This window comes from Tyto alba, unplaced genomic scaffold (genome assembly GCF_018691265.1).
Source record: "Tyto alba isolate M040663 unplaced genomic scaffold, T.alba_DEE_v4.0 Super-Scaffold_10, whole genome shotgun sequence".
NCBI lineage: Eukaryota > Metazoa > Chordata > Aves > Strigiformes > Tytonidae > Tyto > Tyto alba.
In genome coordinates this window covers 17,477,323-17,501,403 of record NW_024881262.1, presented here as the reverse complement: position 1 = coordinate 17,501,403, position 24,081 = coordinate 17,477,323, and the positions used below count along the sequence as shown (strand labels likewise).

Sequence of the window (24,081 nt, the reverse complement as noted above, 5' to 3'; positions counted from 1 at the left end):
GCTGGAACATCAGTATGAGGGTAAATAATGGATCTGCCACAGTATGAGGAAATCTGCCCTTGTAATGTTGTCATTGCTGTGTTTGGCTGAAGTATAAAATGCTTCTGTAATTCTTTTTAATGGATTATTTTGATGGTTACTAGAGATGTTGGTTTCAGACAGGTTAAGTCAGTCTCTTAAACCTTGACTACCTCATGTCTGATAGTTCATTGTTTCCAGTGAAAGATTCTGGAAACAGATTATAGAAGATATTTTTGTTTTAAATTGGCAACATTCCCTTCTATTTATTGGTGCAATATACTGCATGCACATACTAATGCTGGCACTGACCCAAATACAGGCAATAATAGAGGTGGGGAGAAGTACAGTGCAGCATGAATGAGCATGAAGTTTTTTCATTCTCAGTGTTTCATTACAAATGGAGAGGTCAGCTATTGGGGTTTCAGGCATGAGTTGTTCATAACGCAAAAGCCAGCTATACTGTTCATGAGCACATGTAGCTGTTCCATGAATGTGATTTGGTTAAGAAACATATTCATTGGAATGACTGCTTTTTTGTTTCCCATCTCTGACAACTCCTGCACTCAACTCAATCCATATCTGATTTCAAAACCGTTTGCCATTCAGTTTTCACTCTGATGGCTTGTTTCTAAATACCTTAACATTTTAATTGATTTAGACCTAGATTTGTATTCAAAAGCCTATCTCCATGCAAACTTATGTTCAATTTGTTTCCTTTTTCATAGCTACTTTTCCCCACACAAAACTGATGTAGTCACTTGCTCACTTGCTCTTTTTTTTTTTTTTTTTTTTTTTTTTTTTTTTTTTTCAGTAGAGGTATGACCTGTTCTGATTCTGTGAACTTTAAAATTATTGCTTGGCTGTTGATGACAGCTTGGTTGGATGACAGCATTTGGATACCTAAGCCCATTGATCTGTTTTACCCCTGTGAGAGAGCTTAAGAAAGGATTTGGTCACTTGAAGGCACTTCTCTAAGTTCTTCTGAAATTTTGCTGCATGTAGCAGGGACCTGTTTTCAGCACTGCAGTTAAATCCAGTGTGTTTACGTAGCTGTGCTGTGGAAGGGAGGCAAACCATGGTCCTTTCTTCTCTGGGGCTTCAGCTTTCAGGATTTATGTTAGCAGACATGCTTGCTTTGGTTTCAAAGAATGCCTATGACTAAGATTTGGCAGATACCAAAATTATTTCTAAGACTGAGAGGAGCATGGATAGCCTGGCCCTATAAATAACCAACCTTTTGCAATGGCATGGCTAGATGTAATTCAGTAAGAACTAGACCACTCTAGTGTAGAGGACAGAAGATCAAGCGAAGAACTGAAATCTTGTCTGGACCTGTGTTTCTCAAAGTGCAAAATCTTTGAGCAGCAGCATCAGGGTATGATGTGCTTCCCACATTCTGTATGAGCGAAGGCCATTGACCAGCCTCGTGGTGTGTGAAATTGATACCAGTTAAAAGATTTGTCTGTCTGTGCAGAACTGTTGCAGTTAGAATGCTGTGGCAAAGCATTTGATGGTGCATAGGGAAAGCACTGTCCCAGCCAGGATATGATTAGCAACGGACAGCTTTCAGAGGGTCAAATGCTTACTTTGCTTCAAGTGTCACACACAATACATGTCCCAGGCAATAGGTAACTTCGGTGCTGTCACAGAAGCTGACTTAAAGCTGTGTTAACTAGACTTAGTATTCAAAAACATCATGATAACAAATGTCTATGGCTGGTGGACAGTAGTAAAATTACCAGGATGTGCCTGTATCTGCCATACTAGGTTTGTGCGTGGCCCCATATCACCCTTAATAGCTGGGACCATCCTCTCTCCATTCTGTCTGTCTTCACTCCTGTGCTATCCAGTTTCCATCTTAGTGTTTTGCACAGCCTCTGCTTCTCCTGGAGAAGGGCTGCTTTTCCTTCCTTTCTGCCTGGCCAGTAGTGCTAGTTCTTGTGCTCCTCAAATAGCCAGGGCAAACTTGTGTGTGTGATCAGCTGGGGATGTCTGGACCTAGAAAAAGAGTAGCAAGGGAGGAAGCTGTGTTGGGGCAGGGTGTCATGGGCAGAGACGCTGGGAACAGTTTCTCTCCCAGAGACAGACACTCATCTTCCGGTAAATTCGTGAGATGTGAGATAGATACTAGGTATGGCCTCCAGAAACTGGATTATCTCATTACCCAGAAAACTTAATAGTGTGGCAGTAGCTGGTATCTAGTGTGTGAAGATTTGTGGGTATCTGTGTCATAAAAGACTTAAATGGGGTTGCCTCTCCTTAGTTTCACTTCAGCAACCCAAAGGAACCCCTGAGAGGACAATTTTCTTTCATCCATTTGAATCATTGGCACTACCATGATCCAGATGGGAGATTGATACCTTTACTAAAAAATACCTTTTTTTTTGCCTCTATAGCTAATCCTTTTCTTCCAGAGCACCACTGGAGCAGCGATCTCTGCTATTTTTGGCATACACACCTCTAGACTGCAGATAAGAGCTCTCCGTCTGTCCCTTCCTAAATTATAGTTTTCTGTATCTGAGCTTGATGGTAGGTGTTTTTCTGGATTCTGCCAAGTAATTCTTGACTACTGCACATTCAGTAAAGCTGGTTTTGATCAGAGTGAGGGACTCAAACTACATTCTGTGAGATGCTAAATTAACATTTATAATAGAAATATCTTTGCTTTCTCAGATTAATATGTTTCTGGGTTTAGATGCTTGACTTTAAATGAAAAAGAATTTTTGAAGGGCATTTTCATTCAGTTGAAAGCTCATTTTTCTGTTGAAAACAGTTTTGAAGGAAAATATTTGACCAGCACATTTAAGGCCCAACTATACATACCAATACAGCTTTGTCTGACCTAGACTAGTAGTCAAGGACAAGATGATTATAAGTAATTGGGGTTGAGGATGGCTATGTAACTCTGACCTCAGTACTAAGCAAAGTCTTTGAACACCTTTTGAAGTAAAAGGGTAATCCAAGGACATGAAGTTAACTGGAAAATTGGATGAAGTGCAGTGTGTTTTTAACAAAAGCCAATTGTATCAGACTAGACCAGTATCTATTTTTGATAAGATAACTGATTTTCTAGAAAAAGTTCAAGTAACAGATCAAATATATATGTAGGTTTAAGTAAAGCATGTATGGTACACTGCCTCATGGGGAAATACTGTTCAAGAGAGACAAAAAGGAATAGTATGCATTAGAAGAGAGATAAGAAAATAATTTTGTATTTAGTCAGCTTGGGTCATCTTACAAAGGGCGTTTAAAAATGCAGAGAGGCTGAATGCAGTGTGTCTTGGGAACAGTTCTGTTACACATAACTGAGGTGGCTGCATGAAATAATGTTCATGAGCAGATTTCATAAACAGGTTCAAAACAAAACTAGGATGGTGTCACCAGTACTGAGGAGAATTAGATTACTTGTGCAAAGAGATAATATTGAGGACAGCAATAACAGAAAAAGAAGAAATGTAATAGTACAAAATACAGTCAAGCACCTAGTGACTAACAAAATGAGAACACACTGCAAAATGTTCTTAAATATGTTTCCTTAGTTGGCAAATCCTTATTTTTATATGACCAATAGTGCCACCTTAATGCAAGAACTTCTTAGTAGTTGCAGTGCAAAGGAGCATGTTTTTGAGTGTCAGTGGAGAGATGCAATTTGCTCAAGAATTGCTTAGATAAATTACTTAAGCATAAGGAGATTTGTCATACCTCAAGAACAACTTTTCAGGATGTTTCTTGTAATTCAGAAATTTGGTTATGTGAAAATGCCACTTGAATAACATGGACTTACTTTTGTTTGCAACTCTGTGGATGTTCGTGCAAATATATTCATAAATTCTCTTCAATGGGAGCTATCAAGCATTAGAGTGGAGAAATGGAATTAATTTGATCCATTAGGCTTGTGACACGTTTTTAAAAGCAGAAGCATGTAAAAAATGTCAGTTTGCTTAAAAGCATTTGATAACAATGTTTTCCTATGTTTCTAGTTTGATTATTGCTTGAATGTTTGGCTTTAATCTTATTTTATTCTGACGCTTTTGCCAAGTGTTTAATTACTAGCTGCTCTTCGCATACTTTTCACTAGAAACTGTACTCATAAGGTATAATCATACTTTACACTTCTGTTGGGCACCATATTTCAGTGCTTCACAAATATTACTTGAGCTTTACAAAAATATACCATCTTCTGAGTTTGTAATGGGAATCCTAGCTCAGCCAATAATTTGTCTTGTAAATGCATTTTTCAGTTTATCATTTCATAAAACAGGATTATTAATGTGCTATTCGACCTACTTGACAGGGTATATTGTCATCTGCCCTGTTTCTTGGAATTTATTGACACAGCTCTCTGGTCCTGATTCCAAGTATCTTTATAATCTCTTCAAAAAGTTACCATTTGAAAAGCAGAGGGTTTTGTATTCGTAGTTCAAACTCTAGATAAGTAGACAGATTTTTCAAAAAGATATGACAGTTCTTACTGAGTGTTGTGGCCTGTAATGTTAACAGTTTTTCATTTATACTGTTATTGTCCAATAAATGAATGTGTTGGGTTTTTTTTTTTTTTTTTTAGTGGGCTATGTTTTTAAAACCTTGGTATTAATTATTTTTGAGACTGAAAAGGACTTAGAACTAGAAGAAATGAAAATCAAAAGGAATTAGGGTGACTTTTTAATAAAACATACAGTACTCTTCTATTGGAGATACCATATTATTTCCAGTTTGAATGCCAAGCTTTTAATATCAACATCAGTTATGCTGATTTACAAAGTAGACAGAAGTAAAATAAGGCAGGTAGTATAACATTTTGGCAGTCTTAATCTGAGACAGCATTTGAAGTGAAAATGTGTTTAGATGACAGTTTCATATGCAGAGTATAATGATTTGTGTCTTCATCTGTGGTAATGCTATCAACCTAAATAAACGGAATTTACTCATCTCACTTGACTCAACTCTTTAAATACACTTTACTCATCTGAATTTTGCAATCATGGGTCTCAAATAGCTTTATCCTAAACCAATCTATTCAGAGGATGGTAAGAGGCACTTTCTATTAAAACCTCTAGAAAATGTTATTGGCACAAGTATGTGTTATTTGATTAGATCTTTTTCATGAAGTACACTCTGACAGCAAATTAAGCTGCTTGTCATAAGATTAACATTGTCATTTAAAAAAGAAACCCCTTCTCCTTTTGAACTGTGTGGTCTTGTGTATTTGTGTGATGGTGTAAACAAATGGAACAATACCAGAGGTTTGAAATTAGTAGTAGATAGGTACCTAAAGGGAAAGAATGGGAAAGGAATAATGCCGCAGTTTGAACTCCAGTTTTCAGTTATTTACTTCAGCTTCCCGATTTGTAAGAGTTAATACATCATGGCCATTGCGTCTGATTGTTCTTAAGCGAGATAAATGGTACTTAGATACCTACAATATTATTTTAATGTTTCATCCAGTAGTGGCAACAGGTTGTGTGTACACAGTGAAGAAGGGTATTTGATACATAATCTGTTTTGGAATTAGGAAACAATTAGTCTGAGCCTTCAGTAAAAGCTAGACATCTTTAGCTTTGAATCTTTTGGCCTGTTTGCAACTGTGTTGTATTTTGTTTCCTAGTATTTGTGTTCAAGTGCTTATGCAGTGGACAAAAATAAGCATCTCTCATGCACCTTACAGCAATAAGAGCAGCTAGCCAGAGGCCCAGCGCTTAACATAGCATTACAGATACTCTAGAAGTTCTCCATCTGAACTATTTTGCTGGTTTTGATTTTTGCTCTCTTCTTTAAGAATGGATCCACAGTACATGAAGTTTACAGGCTTCCATGGTTTTTGTGGATTATGGAAAGGATTAATTAATCATAGTTAATGTGGATTTATGTATATACCACCTAGGTTTTATGCAGTAATTTTCTTTCAAATGTCTGAAATTTCCTAATTGATGCTCTTTATAGGGCTGTGTACAAGACACTTTTTTTGGACCTACTAGAAATTCTGAGACAAGTTCTTGATTTCTACTAATATGTTTATGTACTAGGGAATTGCTTTAAAATGCTTGATTTGATTCTTTATCCTCTTTACTCACTGGCTCCTTAATTCATGCAAGTTTGTTTAAGTTAAAGGTATTATTATAGATGAGTAGACATAAAACATTACACACAGCATATGAACCTACCATCTAAACGTATTTTCCTTTCAAATCTTGTATCAGAGTAAGACTGAAGTGCTATACTGCCTGCCTTATTTCACCCTTATCTACTTTGCAAATACTTTTACAGGATGCTCAAATAAAGACTTAGCAGTTATGTGTTATATATATTTTTTTTTTTTTTTCCTGTTGCAAATGATTTCTCTTTTCTTACCAGGACAAAGATAAAAAAGGGAAAATTAATACTCAATCAGCATTTTAAAATGACAAATTCAAGAAAAGTGTGTTTAAGAATAACTTAAAATGAAGAGGCTGACCCTTAAAATTCAAACTTCTTCCAGCCATGTTACTGTTTAGTGATGCTGTCTAGCAGGAACATAAATTGATTTCCTAAAAAACTGTAGACTATGCTCAGTAATCCTAAAGCGGTGTTTTTCACCATTTTTGCTAGTACGGCAATGAAAACAATACTATAATGATAGTAGAAACTATGGAAATAAACTCTTGTGTTAAACTACTGGAGGCAGTTGTTGGTGTAATACAACCCTATGCTAATACTATGAGACATGATGATATTGTGGTGTCCTGTGGTAAACAGTTCGAACTCGCATGACTACCAAGATGACAGGTCTGTCACATTAACAAGAAAACTTAATCTGACTTTCATATGGTTCACAAGGCAGTGAAGTGTATTGGAAAGTATATGATACAAGAAACTAAAAGGTCTACACTCTTTCTAGTCTTCTACCGACTTTGTTTCTGATATTTGACATGCCACTTAACTTTATCCCTCTTCCCTTTTTCTTTGTCTCCGATATTAGTGGTGGAGACAGTTGTCTCATCAAGCACTTTGAAATCTATGGGTAAAAAATTTGACCCATATGGTTCACAGGTATCCTTTTTGGAAGGTATCTTTGGAGGAGTTCAAGGGCTGAACTGAGGGGGCTGGTGTGGGCTGTGTGTGTGGAACTGAGCCACTCTTGCTGCCAAACACACTTGCTGCAAGTCAGAACTGAGCACAGGAAGGTGGTGGTGCTGTACTGGAAGAATGTATGGCTGTCCTTTGCTGTGTTTGTGAATATCAGTTACTCTAAAAATAGTAAGTTACACTCTCTCTGTATAATTCCCTCCCTGATTTTTTTATTTCTAGTTATTTCTCTCATAGTATCAAGCTGATTGTCACTTACAGAAAAGCACGCTGACAATGTGAGCAAGGTGCCTGAGAAGTGCACTTTTCCACTCCTGTCACTCGGGACACAGAGGTATTCTCTTGTGAACCTTGTCAGGTGAGCAAGCTGAAAGGAGCCTGTGACATATGAAGTGGAAGGAGCTTCAGATACAGAAAGGTTTAATAGCAGAGCACTCTCTTGACCTCACAGTTTTTTCAAAAACTTACAACATTATCTTATCTTGAGAGGCAAGCAGAAGGCTTTTTATCTGAAGGAGAAGATCATAATAGGTTATCTTTTATGGTTGCAGTAACATTGTCTGAATGAGTGAATCAGGCTCCTGTGTTTGTTTAAGGATGACCCAGAACTTTGAACAGACCTAGCATCGTTTTGAGATGCTGTGTGTCAGATAGTTTTATTTGTCTGCATCTCAGTTCTGTCACTAAGGAAACTGAGACAACTTTCAGTCTTTAGCCATACCCTGCTGAGCTGCATCAACTTCAAGTTCTGTCTCTAGCATCAACAATGTACAGAAAATTCCCTTCAGTTTCCTTGGGGAATTGAGTCTGGCAGGTTCCAACTCCCAGATAGTATTTGTAGCCCTGATGTATGAAGTCATTCTGTTTTACTCCATATTGCATGGTCTTTATTTGCAGAGTTGGATTTTCAGTTACGGTCTAGAAGTAAGTCTCTGTATGTGTGTATGTGGGATAGCATTTTGGGATGGCCTTACAAAGGGTGGAAGATTCAGATATGCAACACCAGTACTAATATTGCTTTGATTTTCTTATTGGCAGTGTAGTGCTACCTCAAAGCTCCCCACTCAGATTAGACAGTGTGCTGTAATCTAAATAATGTGTTACAAAACACTTTATGATCAAATGAAACATTATTTCAAGGAAACTAAATATCTAAAACATGGTCAAAAATGAGCTCTCTAGTACTCATTACAAGTGCTAGTAAGTTTTACTTTATGGTACTCTTGTGATAATAGGAAAGTACCTAAATTATTTGCATTTATATAAACATTTCCGTTTTGAACACTTTCTTCAATAACCAAAAGGTGACTGTTTTAGGAAAGATTTGTGATTCAATTTCCTTTCTCCTTTAAGTTCTGGACCTGGCCTAATGATCTTTGTCTGTCAGATGCCAAGATAAATTATTGTACGTATGCATTTGGGTTTACAACATAAAAATTATGGGAAGCTTGGAGGGATTGGGAGGTAGTAATAAGTGATGAGCAATAGTGTAATTGGATGAATTTCGCATTTGGGTGTCTGTCAGGCAAGCTAGATGGAGGGTTGGGGGACGAGGCTCACCAACTTGGTTGTCATCTTACACTCACTACTGATGTTTGGAAGGAGAATCAGCAGGTGAGAAAAGTCCTACAATGGGGAGATGGAAGGAGAAAAGACCAGTACATGCACTGATCACAAACACGAACAAAAGAGGTTTGAGGAAAATAATGAATTTTGTGGAAAAACATTAGTTTGTATAGTAGTGCACACTGCACACACAAAGGGCTGAATGACAATAGTAGAGTTTTTTTAACCTTTGAAACTGTAACACTGCAGCTTTATAAAGAAGAGAAAAGCGTTTTGGTCTGGTGCTGTTAGTAAGAGCATGATGTCCTGGTAAGGGGTTGCTGACTTATCCACTAGATTTCAGATTTGGTGATGGTTAGTCATGCTAAATTGTTGGTGTGATCCTGTACATAATCTGTCCTCTTTTTTTTTTTTCCCCTCCTGTTTCTTTCAGACTCTTTCTCTCTTATTTTCCCAGATTTTCCAATTGGCATAATTTTAATGGATTTGCCCCACCCCATCATTCATCTCACTCAGGATTAAGAGTTGTTGTTCTACCTGTGTTTGTCAGCATCCTGGCTCACATTATTTACCTATTAAATTTTCAAGAAAGCATGTTCTTTATTTTGTGTGGTTCTGCACACTTCCATTGAGTTTTCTTAGAAAAATACTTAGGACAAACTTTAACTATTTGAAGTTCCTTAAAATATTTTCCCCAAACTCTGTTGCTGTTATGTCACAGAAACCCATCTCCACCACACCCTCTCCAAAATCAAACAAATCCTATCCCTAAATGCCCAAGTAAGATGCAATGACTGTTAGTTATTGATGTTTCAATACCCTGATCTATTCTGCTGTTATATACTGTCTTATTGTTTCCTTCTCTATCTTTCTCTATCTGTATCTCTGTCTGGTATTGTATCTTGCAGGTTATAATCCTGTAGTATGTGTGGGAGCTTTCTGTTTGGATTCTGTTCACCACAGTGGAGTCTCCAGTTTGTTACTGAAGTTTCTGGGAATAAATAGTACAGAAATAACAATAAACACATGATTTTGTGTTTATATTGTGCAGGCATTTTCTATCATGATGTTTATACACACACTCTCCTTCACACCGCACTCCCAAATTTTATGTATAAAATGAGATTTAAAATTAGAATGGTGCCCATTCATATGATTTTAACATTGTTCAGTTAAAGGTCAAAATTAAAATGAGGAAAAAAAAATCAAGCCATAAGAAATAATAAATAAACAATAGGTTTTTAAGGTTTTTCATGTTGTTTTCAGCTTGGTCTTACTCAGTACCCTTTTACTCAATGCAGGAGTGAATACTTCAAAACGAGTTTCCCTTTGGCTTTTGAGTATTAATGCACTCATTTTCTGTTTTCTGCTGAATATTATCTGATCTTGAAACTGGCTACAATGAATTATAGAGTGTTCCTGTCAATCACAGCTGCTTATCTGAGTTTTATTGGGACTGAAATTGAAAATTCCTTAGCGCGGTGTTGGAGCATAGGTATTTTTGCATAAGGGCCAAATCGTGTTCCCTTCCTCTTTGCCCCTCTACATGCATCATATCTATGACCAGCTGTAATGGTTATAGTCTCATGCAAAGTGTTGGGGTGAGTCTGTGCACATTTCACCTTTTGAAATATAAGGGATGTGATGGCAGAAAGGAGGCATTAGCTGGGATTGGGAACTAGCTAAATTCATCAGCTATTCATAAGCACTGCAGCAATGCTGTTGCAGCAGTTGCTGAAAGGTGACTATATTGCTGCCCTAATACACATGGAGGATTCTGACCCAATGCACACAGCCTCTTTCCTAGGTTTTGCAGGATGCTGCTTGCTTTTCCTCTAGCTGCCAAACTCCCAGGAGATGTTAGAATAACATAATGTTCAGATATCTGTCCCTAAACTACAAAACTGCTGTTAATAATTCATAATTTTGTTTGTTAGCAAGGGTTGTGTTTACAGGGGCACTGTATCTTTAAATCATGAGCAAAATGTAATGAAAATCATACTGGGAAAGAACAAAAGAAAACAAAGATTTTAAAGTAATGGTAGGAAATGAGTTTGTAGAAAAGAATCTGAAACAAAATGCAATTGTGAAGTATGGAAAAAGAACTTGACACTAAACCCACCATTTTCCTTATAATCTATATAACAGAGCTGAGTAAAGGCAGTATTTATTTTTTTAATTTCTCCTTGTTTGTTCATAGCATAATATGAAGCCTAATTTCTGTCCAACTGAAGTATTGATCTCTGCTGCTTCAGAGAACTCATAAAACAAAGATAAAACATCCTTTTTGCAAGTTTTCATGCACCTTCTGTTGTATATTTACTGTAAGCTAGGGGCGGGAGGGAAGATGGCAGCGGGCAGGTTGTCATATACCTTGTGAAAAATTTCGTTTAAATTGATGGAACAGCATAAGCCAAAGCAATCGTGTGACTTCTAGGACAGCATAGTCTTGGTGTTTAGGAAGTATGAGAGTTAGCAAAAAGGCAGGACTCAAAAAATCATAACCGGTGGGAAATAGTCTGCTTCAGACATTTTCAGACTCCCCTCCCTGTTTGGATTTCTGAGTAAATAAAACATCTTAGGAAAATAGGTAAGCAAAGAACCTCTGTGTTAATGAAAGTGTGATAACACATTAGCACAGCTGAGTTCAGTACTTTCTCACGAGACTGTAGGCATTTGAGAGTCGCCTAGAAAATAAAAGGCCTTGGTAATCGTCTGTCACTGTCCAAAGATAGAAGGTGGTTATTGATAAGCACCAGTCTAACAGCCTCTGCAAAGGGAGAATACCTTAGTGTTACAGGCAGAGTTCACTCTATTCCACCCTTTGAAGAACTGATCTTTGTGTTGTTTTGTTTTTTTTTTTTTTAAATTAGTTTTTCACAATGGAGTAAAACTCCTTATTTGAAACCAACATGACTGAATGTCACCTAGTCTCAGTAGCCTTTAAAAACACTCTCAATCTGCATAATAAAACTTAATTTCTATGATTAAATGATTAATGAAGCAGCTTTGTTTGCAGGCATGGACAGGTTCCAAAAATACGATTGAAAACACAGAAATATTCTCTGGTTTTGATTCTAAGGACTTAATCAAAATAACTATTCATATGAAACAGTTCGCAAAACAGGTGTAAGAAGTTGTCCAGTTTGTTTCAGAAGAGTCCTGTTTGGATGAAAGTTTCTGATGAAGGTATAGCCTGCTGATGGCTATTTGACAGAACCCCCATTAGCCTACTTGTGTACATGTGCAGATGAATCTGTTCACACCAGGAGCAAGTGCAAAACAGACATTACCTTTGAAAAACTGATTTGTTCATAAAGTTTGTTCTATTCGTGTTATTAATTTTTGCCATCTCTCCAAAGAACTACTAGAATGCCCAGACTTTTGCTGTGTTTTGCTACTTGTTAGTTTAGGGCACATTTATATTCAGAGCAGTACCACTGAAACTTAGATCAGGTAATTCAATCATAAATTAGGTATATTGAGTGTCTAGTGCACTAAAGGTGTCCACTCAAGGTTTGGCACCACTTCAAATGTATCAGTTTTAAAATATCACTATTGAGCCAGGATGACTTTGAATAAAGATTGGGTATAAGCTCTCCAACCTGTTTAACTGTGTAATGCTGAGAAAAACAGAAGAGAGATTTTTTTTCAGAAGTAACACTAGCAGACCAGCAGTCATATAACACACACTGACAGCTGAAAATAGTTAGCAAGCTTATGCAACACAGTTCTCCAAAGATGTACTGATTCTCTCTTCTCTTATTCTGTCTAGCCAGTGTGATTTGGTGGGACTTTGTTCTGAAACAGGAATACCCCGTGTCAGTGCCTGGGCCGGAAATATTTCTCTTGAACAGAAAAGGGAGTAACTAATTTTTGTAATCAGCTGTAAAGCAACTGTGGTGGTAGTGACATAATAATTAAAAAAAAATCATGTTAATGAAGATTTACATGTAGTAATGACATTGCTCTTTTATAATGGTTCAAGGGATTCAGTTCTATAGCCTTCACTGATAATCCATTTTCTCACCAACCCCCCTGACACTACTCACTTGTGTAGGTGCCACAGATTGTGCACAGGACTTATAGAACCATATGTGCTGAGGAACTTTATAGTCCTTATCAAAACTATTGCTGAAATCAGTTTTTTGGGATTCTTGGGTGTTTAACACTCAACACTACCACTTAACTCTAGGATCCCAAGGTGCCTGCTGGAATCATGAGCTTTGCATTCTGTATAACAAGGCTTAGTCATGAAGAGACTTTAGAGAGTCAGAAGGCACTGAAGCTGCCGAGGGAGGGTGGGAAGCAAAAGTACCTCTCCCTGTTTAGCTCTCTGCTTTGGCAGTTACTCCCATCAGTGGATGTCTGTCTCTTCTTGGGATCTTGAACTGGAATCTGGTGTTAGGCATCCTCTGTGAAAATAATGCTTCCTTCCCATATCTCCAGATACCTAATGGCCTGGGGAGTGGAGCACACTCAAAAGACCTGGTTCAGATTTACTCTGCCTGATCCAGAGTTGCAAACTGAACTGCAGCCAGGACTATGTGGCATTCTATAGTGAATCTTGGTTTGTCCCATCTATTATTACTATTAATATTTACCTGTTTGGATGAGGTTTTGAGCCTGTTGTGCTCACATGAGGTACCCACAGGCTTTAGAGTCCATTCTTCTCTCTGCCCCATGGAGTATTTAATTACTTGAACAAGATAAAATAGCTGTACTGGGAGAAACTGGAAAGAGATCTGCACCTGAAGGGATTTCCAGGATGTTCTAAAAACTGTGATTCAGACTCTGCAAATATGTGGCTCTTTATACCTTACATAGACAGTGAGCTCTGCTGAGATGAGGAAAAGCTGCAATCAGGTGGTCTTTTCATCTTCTGAGCATGCCTGAAGACTAGGAGCAGACTGGAAACATGAGCAAGGAATGCCACTTTAGTGAGTCTAACTCTAGGATGACAGCAGCAGTTATAGTGAAGTTGCATGCTTTGACCATTGGTGGAAATACAGACATCTGGGTCAGAAATTTAGCCACCACAAAATGTTGGTGTTTCTGGGGGCAGCTCACAAATTAAGAGTCTCGTGTCTGCCATTAAGGTTGATAAACATCAGCATACTTAAAAGTTTGAAAGCTTCTAACTTGTTTTGGACACTTTTTTTGGAGGAAGTGTAGAACTCTTCAGTATGCTCTTTCTCATTCCCTTGTACCTTTAGTTGAGTATACTAAAAGTGTGTCCTTGAATTCAGTGGTTTTGTTCCTTTGTGTTTATCCTATGAATTATGCTATAGATACATGAAACAAGATAGAGCCCTAAATATAACAGGAGCATCATATATACTTTATTTCAGCTCAGCATTGCAACCATTTGAGAAAATTATTTACCCATAGAAACCAAATAATAGTAGTAGTAACATGAGACATCTCTGCAAATCAAGTCAGCATATACTAAAAAGCAACAAGTAATCGATATTCTTGGGTGACAGATTAAAGAGGAAATAAAGTGAGCAATATTGTACTAAATCTAAAAATTGTTAGAATTAAGAAGTCTGTTTAGGACATCTGCCTACAAAGTGGAAGAATAATTTATGAAATTTAATTTACACTACTTAGCCACGAAGTCTATTTACTGTAAGAAATGCCAGCTATTATTTAACTTTGGGTTGGTGCTCTCTGCTTTCAAATGCAGAACAGTCCAGTGCTGAGAGACGCACCACTTTCTGCAGGCTTAGATGCTTATCCAGAAGATTACTGTCTAGTCATGCTAAGGATTTCCTGTACTGAAAAATCCAGGTGTGTGGGGCATAGTATTCTCTAATAAAGCGGGCCCTTTTCCAAGGTTACAACAGCTTTTATTTTAGTATGCAGATAGACACATCCTCTGTGTTTGATGCCAGACACTAAAAGGAGAGGCTGGTGGAGACCGTAAGAAAGGTGTTCATAGCAAACGTACAGAAAACAAGCATGGCAAAATGAGTATGTTGGGGGGGAAAAAAAAAAGCAGCCTAACAACTAGGTTTTGTCCACATTAGGCAGTTCTGCTGTAGGACTATTTCTGTGTAGTCTTAATGTCACTTTAAAATATTAGGCAAAATAATCGTGCCTTACTTGGTATCTAATTAAAGAGGTGGAATAGTGCTCTGCCAGTTAATCAAAAAAATATTAGATGTATCTGTCATCCCAAAATGTTCTTTCTCTATAAGTCTTCTTGGACCATTACTTCACCAACTAAATGTCATCTGCCTCCTCTACTTGGGACCCTGCTCCCCAGTAGCCAGGGCTATGGAAAGATGATCAACCTAAGTGGATCAAACCACTGAGAAAAGCAGGGAAGGGGACAGCTGGTAGTGTGGGAGACTTTCAGCAGGAACACACAGAGAAGAGGGAGGAATATACAACTGGCTAATTTCCTTCCTTGGTCCTTCTGTTATACTTAGATTTGTCTAATATTCCTCATTTCACTGCTGAATTGAGGTAAGGCAATTTGTATATTCTCAGGTCACCATTTTAGTCAGTCACAGGTAAAACAACCTGCAATCTCAAGTAGTGAACCCCCTCCCCACTAGTCTTCTGCCTTTTTTTATAGCTTCTGTTGCAGGTATTTTTCTCTTTCCTCATGACTCACTCTTTAATATACAGGTAATAAATATTTTTTCTTCCTTCAGAATTACATTTGAAATTTTTGCATTTAATATACTACATTGTAACTCAGCACCAGTAACAGCTGTCTTATGGTTGTTTCATTTTTCTTTGTATCCAAACCTGTAAATAATTTAAAAATAACTATAATGTTTGACCTCTGTGACTACTAAGACTGAAATTTTATTTTGATGTTTTGGCTGATGCTTTTCTATGTCAACTGAACATTAAGATTGAATTTGGCTTGTGGATTACCCTGCAAATTTCTTGTATAGTACTGAACAGGGGTTGTTTTTGTGAATTAGTTATAATTTACTGTAGCTTTATAAAAGGAAGAACTGATGCCACTGCTTGATATCTGTCCAAAGAGCAGCAGGAAACGTTCAAGTTTCTACTCTTGAATCTAAACATACTCTTTAGTTGTGACCTGAAACATGTTTACTAATCTGCTGCTCTGCGGAAAGCACATTCTCCACTGAAAAAAAATTCTGTAGTATTGTTTGACACTTACTACAGTATGAGTAAAGCATGAAGATCTACTTTATTTTTTATCCTAGCTTGGGTTTATTATCAGACATTAGATTTATTATTAGGGAATTAAAAGTTTGTGCCTTAGTATAAAACTTATCGAATATTATTTACATTTGTCATGTAATTTGACACATTCTGGCTCTTCTATGAGGAACCCTTATACTTCTACTCAGTAGAGAGATTAAATTAGTACAGTAGTTCATCTACATCTTCATAAAAAAAATTGTTTTTAAAATGGAAAAATGCTTGCTTGATACTTCATGTGGAACGATACTACTTCATCCATCCTTTGTTCTGAAGTACATGAGATGTGTGTCTTTCATACCTCTCAAAAATAACAGAATCTCATTCCTATGTATATGGCAGATATTACTGCAGCTATAGACATGCCATCATGGTATGGTATAAGGACACATTGCCCTTACGAAATTTAAAAGGAAAACAAGCTTGTCTTCAAGAAAGTCCTCTTAATCTAGTTGGTAAATGTTACTAGATCAACATTGCTGATGGAAGTTTGTTTTAGATTGGCAGAGAGTACTATCTGCTTCACAGAAATATGACAAATAAAAGGACAGACAAGGAAGACACTTTGAGATTCTCATCATGATCTTTGAAATTCAGAGCCACACAAGAAACTTCAGGATAAGAGAACTAAATCTGACCTACCATAAAGATACCTGAAGGTCACACAGTATAGGCATGTCAGCCTACTGGTAAACGTTTTTTTGAGACAAGAATCAAAGATAGCAACATAGAGAAAATTCCATAAAATGTAGATCAAGAAGATACAACCTTAAATATAGGACTGTGCTACACATTTCAGAATTTCTTTTAAGTCAAGGGATGCTAGTTAAGAACCAGGTCTTAGATCTATTCAGTTAAACTATGAAACCCCTATGTAGCAGCTTGATATGTGAGATAATTCAGATTCTCAAAGAGCAGCATTCTTCATAAGCTTCAGTCTGTTTAAAAAGTTGTCAACTACTAAAGACAAAACATATTTAATATTTTTTGTCTTCTGAACAATGCAAAAAGGTGCATTTTAGTCCCATTTTTTCACCTGTGGTACTTGAGAACTATTTTCCCCAAATCAGATTACTGCAGAGTTGTAAAAAATATTACGTGATAAGAGCTGAAGAGCACCTCTCAAGTAACCATATGTGCTCATCTGGGTTTTTGAAGAACAGTTAAGGTTGGCACTACAGCTGCAGAAACCAGTGAATCATACTCCTCAGAAAACATATACATCAGTTTTTCTCCATTACAGGGAAAGAAGTGTGAGAAGAAAAATGTAACAAGAATCCACGGAAAGGAAAAAAAAAATTACTGTTTGGAAATTCATGTTAGACAAATGGTTATGACAATTTTGGTAAACCTGTGTATTTTTGGTTACTGTAAGGTATTTCTTTACATAATATTAAAATGTACTTTGTGGTGGGTAGGAAAATAGAATATGGATCTTGTAATGTTGGCAAGTGTGTGCATTTTGGAAAGGACAGATGCTATTAGATTTCTTCCCAGTAGGAAGTCCTCTGAAACCATCAGGCTTCCGCATATAAGTAGGTCAAGGAAGACTTCTTGCAAAATCTGTACCTTTTAGCTGAAAATAGGAAAATATTCCTTATTTTCATGTTCAAAAGGCCATATTAAATCTGACCTCGAGCTTATGTAGAGTTTTGCCTGACCTTTATTTAGAATTCCTTCTGCTAGAAAATTGCATTTTGCTGTAACTTAAAATATATTTCACTGTCAACGTTGGTCAGTATTCAAAGGAGCTTTCAATCCAGTATAGAGGTATAGTGGAATCCTGACTTCACAGAGTTCAGTGGGAATGTTTCCACCTTATTCTGATGGCACTAGGATTTTCTTCCACCTACTCTACTATATTAGTTGCCTTATTTTTCCTCTGGATTACAAAAAAGCATTCTTTTGACAGAGCACTATATGTGTTTGTATATACAGAAGTATTCACTTCTGCATTTATACAACGATAGTTACCTGTGTGTAAGTGTGGCATTTTCATCACTCATCTTTCTGAAAGAAATTGTATTTTTTTTTTTTTGCTTCTCTTCAGTTGCATAACATCTGCACAAAAGCAGGTTTCTCAAACATGCTGCCTGTTCTGTTATTTCTCCTAAATATCAACCTACTTTTTTTGTATCAAGAACAGTGACACAGCTTTCAGACAACACGCTGATAGCGTAAGAAATGCTCACTACCCAGTTTTGTGACTTGCTTCTTTCATGACACCAAATCTGATGAGAAAGTTTTGATAAGACCTGGAACAGCAGCAAAATAGGAATCTATCAAGTTACTGTTTTCTTTTTTTTTTCCATCAATTTTAAACATTCTAGTTTTTTTTTTTTGTTTTTTTTTTTGTTTTTTTTTTTTTTTTTCTCCAGACCATCTATCATAACACAAACATTTTTCCCATCTCTTGGCCAGTACTGTTGTATCCACAGCTTGTGAAAAGAAAAAAAACTTCATAAAATGTGTGAATCATCTTTGAAAAGTTCCAGGCACAATTTATTGTTACTGCAGCTGTAGAAATGGAGACGTGGGTCTATACTTGGTACCTTAATTACTGTCTATTATGGTTTATTCAGCTGCAAAAAGGGAACAGTAATATTTATATCATAGTTGATTTTGAAAGAATAAATATTGTAAGGTGCTTGAGACCTTTGCTGACACTCTGGTACATGTATTATAGACCCCTGGTTTGCAAGTTGGGCCAAAAAAAGCACCTAACTCTGCATGTATTAAAACGGGTGGAAAAGCTCCCCTTGGCTTCAGTGGTGCTGACCATTGCTCATGCAACTTCAGTTGAAATTACGCTGAAACCGTTGTGAACCTGGGAACAGAAGTTTAAGATCCTTTAGCTTGCAAACCTCTGTCATATACTTAAATAGGTGGTAAAGTAAGGGCTTCCTTAAGTTTCTTAAAACTTCAGGGGATTTCTAATTCAGAAGTTCTTGAATATTTTGCATATTTTGTGAAATTTACCTCCTAAAATTAGAGTCATTTTTAAGGAGAAAAAAAAAAAAACAACAAAACCTAACTTGTGCAATATGATTGTTTTTTATGTCCAAGCAGTATTTACAAAATTAAGACACATAGCAGCAGCATGAAGACAAACTTTCGTGCTGTTTTGACATGTGTCTCATGGAAGGATTGATAATTGGTGAAAATGCCAATCATTACAGGAAGTGTTTAATTCTCAGAAGTGGATGATATCTATCCATGCCACATGACATAGAATCAGTGGTATGGGAACCAGTCATGACCAATATTTAGAGTACTGGAGAGATTTCGGTCTTCAAAGTAGGTCTCCCACAGAAGGAAATTGCACTTTTTTTTCTATTGTAAGCACAGAAAAGGAAGTGCTGCTTTTAGGGGAACTTGGAGTAAAGATAATAAGAATTTGCTGAAGGAAAAAAAAATAAAACTATGCATTTATATCTTAAATTTTAGTAAAAAGGAAAAATAGTGCCTTTTACCCACTCGAGGCTTATATAGTGATGCAGTTGTTATGGGAGCGATCAGGTGTTTCCTGACAGCTAGGGTAGGTGGGTTTTACTGAAGCCCCGCACTGGGGAGCGGGGTGGTGCTGCCTCAGGACACACAGCCCCGGGGCACAGCGGCTGGGGTTTCACTGTCCCCACACACTGTGCTGAGAGAGGGTGGAAAAGGGAGCACATGAGCTGTACCTCTAGTCTGCTCCTTTCTTCCTAGATACTTCTCTGAATGTTTCTCTGTGCCCTCAGCAGTGAAAGACCTTACTATGCATCTTACAAAAATCATGTACACTCTTGCCCGTTCTTGCTTCCCAAGACTGCAGACATACCTTTCTTCAGTATCTGAAAAGCTGTCAGCTCTGTGAGCCAGAACACTGTTTTGTTTATGAAATGTCAAAGTTCGTTTTTCTGATTTGTCACTTATCCTCTAGATACAGTTATATACTTAGTACTGCTGTCAGAGATGCACTTGCAGCTTCTGCAGGCTGCTCCTGCTAGCTGCTGTTACACTGGCTAGCTCGGGCGCAGGTGGCAATGCAACAGCAGGAGCAGCATGGCTTAACATGGGCCGAGTGTTAGAGAATTCACTCAGTTTTCAGGACAGGCATGGCACTGCTAGAAGCAAACAGGCAAGAGTTGTCATAGTCATTAGTCAGATTTAGTAAGATACAGAACATGTTCTCATCTGACAGGAATAAAGAACAAGTTAAGTTTCATTAACAGGGCATTAGTGTCACAGCCTGTTGGTATTATAGTTTACAATTTCCTAAGCAGTGGCTGTGGTGGTGGGATATCGATGTGATGAATGAGAAATCTCCAGAGACTTGCACTTGAGAAGAACATCATCTTTTAAAAATCTCTAAACAAAATATAAGCCATTAAATGTGTTTCAGCAATGAAGTGCTAATTTGTAAATGGACGAAAACTCAATGAAGTGCTAATTTGTAAATGGATGACAGCTCAGTGCTTTTGTCAGGGGGAAAAAAAAAAAAAAGGCAAGGATTTCAGCTGCTTTAGAGTTTCACAGATTACCAAGAGGCAATTTTGTTAATGAACAGTGGGCAGCACTTCTCCTTTTCTTGCTGTATCAAAACCACCATTGCAGAGAAAGGCATTTTCATTCTCTGCCTTGGAGATTTTTCAAGATACTGGAGAAAATACCACAGCAGGCTTTTCTGAATCACGTTTGCTGGTTTGCAATTTTCAGGTTCAAGGTGGAGAGCTACATTTAAATATGTGATCCTGTATTTCTCACTCTACCAGTTCAAAATGCAGCAACTGGTCCTTGTGGGGAAGAACAGGAATAATTACAGTAGTGGCCGACTCTGTGTAATTATGGAAATTGCCTTACCACAGTAAATGGAGAGGTTTTAAATGTCTCAGTTTGGAGTTGTATTATATTATATATGGCTTAACTAATATATATGGAAAGGGTTTTGCACATATCTAATTCATGCCATTTAGCTCACAGTCATATATGAAGAAGTTTAAAAATACAGATTGTGCGAAGTGTGTACAAATGGCAAAATCTGTATGTAGCTCTTAAAACCAGTCATGAGGCATCTTTAAAGTCTATTGAAAATGCCATGCTAGTGGTTTGACTTGAGAAAATAGATAATTTTAATAAAAGCAATGAATCTGAAAATAATACCTGTTGATTCATGGAGCTCTTTTAACTTACAGATTGGAGATCATCAAAATACTGTTTCTTCTATGCAGGTGGTGTTGTTAAATAATGGCTGACATGCATTTTAGCTCAAAAAAACACTGTAAGATGATCAAAAGGAAAGATTCTTATAGATTACTTTTTTCTTTTTTTTTTAACCAGTCTACTAAGGAAGCATGATTTAAGATGTTTATAAAAGTTTCAACTCTTCAGTTTTTACTAGACTCCTGTCAGACTTTTCAGAGAAAAATTATTGCCCATAGATAACAGCTGAGTGATATGGAGGCTGAAAACATTAGATATGTTATCAAGTAGTTGTGTTGCAATCTCAGTTTTAGTAGCCATTTATTAATTAACCTATGGTCAGATATTCTAGGCCCAAAGGATTCTTAAAAGATGAAGGGTTTTACAAGTATGCTCATGGAGGATTAATATTTATTGGAAGTCTACTACGACTACAGAATACTGGACAAGTGCTTATAGATGGTAGAATGGCAGCTCAAAACCATCTACTTACAACAAAGCTTATGTGTGTTTTTTTTTTTTTTCAATTGTGTACAGATGTAGGGGGATCTAAAAGGCCCAGTACTCTATGTCTTGTTGACTTCTGACCTTTGGTGTGTGCCATGATTTTTTCTCCTTTTCTTGTCTCTGTCCGGTCAAGCCTCATTTTGATTTTCAAATTCCTTTACAGCTACCATGACTGATCAGAGTTTCATCATATGGAGAGCATGTAATCTCCTTCATAGATTTACTACAGTTTCATCTTGTTCTGTCGTGTATGCCACAAGTATATCTTACCACATAGTGAGATATGTTCTGATTTTGTTTTCTATACTTCTTCTTTTGATAACACCAATAAAAATGTTATCTTAGAATGTCACAGGCATTCTACAAGATTGAAGGTGTGCATGAAGAAAGCTAGCTGTTATGAGATGGTAAAACAAATGAGAAAGTTTTCACCTGATCTTTTGCTACTACTTTTGCTGCATTAAGCTAAGCAGATCCTCTGTCCCAAATGCCACAGCCTATTGAGCAGAATGTCTTGCCAGTAACCATAGTCTTTGTTTTGAAAAAAACCCAAAACATAACCAAAACAAAACAACCCACCCAACACCTAAAAATAAAATTTGGAAAAAAAAATATCAGAAAGCAATGAGGAAAATTAACAGTTCTAATGTGAAAATATCAGGCTCTATTGAAAATTTCAGCTGGAGCCGAGCCACAGATTTAAGGGCCTTTCAGAATCAGGTGAAGATGAAAAAAAAAATAGGTAGGGAAACTATACAAGCACAACTGGATACAGACATAACTGGAGCAAAAACTGGAGAACTGAAGTGATGCAGTGCTTCAGTGAAGATGAAAGAGCTTGAAAGGAAAACCCTAAATATTAAATCCTTAACAGCCACCAACTCAAAATCCCTGTGCAGAGCAACACTGAAGAATTTAAACAAAACTGTAGTGCTGGTAGTAACATAAAGTGATTACAGTTGAAGATTTATTAGATCATCGGGGAAGAAAGTAGGTAGGTTTTCAAGCAAATGTTTTAGAATTTGGCTGCCCAGTGAAAAGGCTAGTGCCATGATGAATACAAATAACACTAATCAGCCTCTTAAAACTCAAGGAAATTTTGAACACATTAAGGTGTGTGTGTTTTGACTATGCACTCAAACTCATTAGATGATTAATCTTAAATCAATCAGCGTGAGAAAGTAAGCATGCCAAAGAGAAATGTTAAAAATATTCCTTAGTAGGAGAGCAAATCAGTCCCCTCAGTACCTGAGAGGGAACTGGAAGAGTTTAACTTCAATTCTGTAAATGCCAGCATGAGAAGGATAAAGTGAAATGATGGTTAATGATTTTTCTAAGCTTGATCATTCATGACTTTTATGCAGATCTACAAATCATGATTAGCTGCTTACTTCCAACTGACCAATATCCTCTTCCTTTGGGAATCGCCATAGGGAGGATCTAGAATTAACTTCCTGCTAAAAGGTGCCTGTTCTCATTTCATGCAGTTAATGTGTCACCTTGTCTTTGTATTGTTGCATTGGTTGGTCTTGGCTTGTAATTTGCAGGTTAAGTTTGAAGCCATATGTGACCTCAGCTTCCCAGTTGCTGTAAATTAGCATGGTCTGGCATTACAGAGAGAGAGAGTTGGGTCATATATTATTTTAAAATGCCATTATATCTTCATCACCAAGGAGAACAAATATAAATGAACAAATACAGATTTAAATGTAGACTGCTCTTCCCTGCCGCCCCCCCCAAGGTATCAGTAATAACTTGCCTTAGATTTTGTAGTGATAAATTATTTAATAATGTAGGAATCCTAAGGGAATACTGAAGCAGAGTGAAGTTTTTACTCATATTCTCATTGACTTTATAGGTTTTACATGCACACTTATGTGTGTCTCCTTAATATCAGCCTGATCCCCTTGTATTGCCTGGTTTCTATTCTGCTTGTCTGTACAACTTACAGTGCATGTGTGTTAACCTGTGAGATACTCTCATAAGCACATAGTATCATGTAGCTCTTTACCTGGGTTACAGGTCTTGAAGATGATCCTTCCACTGTGAAAAGACTCATGTGAAGGTTGTGCCCCTACTCTGCATGACTCTGTAGGGAAGGATGGTAGTGTATGCTGGGTGCCCTGATGCTTTCAGATTCTACGTGCTCAACTTGGGTTTACTCCGGCTTTCACAGCAGGCAGTTGAAAAGCAGCTCAGCCTTCAGTAAGAATGAACTGCAAACACCATTCTTAGTTATTTTGGTGCCAGAAGAGTTCACTTAAGCTTCATGTCTGATTTCTATTGTGTCCTGGGGCAAGAGGGATCAGGAGTACTTTTTTTTCAGCACCTGTATGTGAAGGAGCAGCAAGATCTTGCATACCAGACATTTCAGGTATCTACTCTTTCACTTGTTAGCACACACGTACTTGTAGCCTTGGCTATCCTTCTCAGATATAGTTATTGATAAACATTGATGTGCATGCTGGACCAAGCACCCTTCAAGACTGGCTGTTCTTGCCTGATACAACCATTACATCAGTATTCACAACACAGTGAAACAACAGGAAG

General features: G+C 37.2%; 1 protein-coding gene across 2 annotated transcripts in view; it reads right to left on the bottom strand.

Annotated features, from left to right (window-relative positions):
• The window catches only part of SLC9A9 (solute carrier family 9 member A9), a 208,675-nt gene that overhangs the window by 15,385 nt on the left and 169,209 nt on the right, over window positions 1-24,081 (bottom strand). The window contains exon 15 of one of the 2 annotated variants that reach the window (XM_033005452.2): window positions 16,677-16,987. The exons of the other annotated variant lie outside the window; for it this stretch is intronic. Within the exon in view, the coding sequence (XP_032861343.1) occupies window positions 16,984-16,987 (4 nt within the window). The 3' untranslated portion in view covers window positions 16,677-16,983. Of the gene's footprint in view, window positions 1-16,676; window positions 16,988-24,081 lie in introns of those variants that run through there. 2 annotated transcript variants of the gene reach the window in all.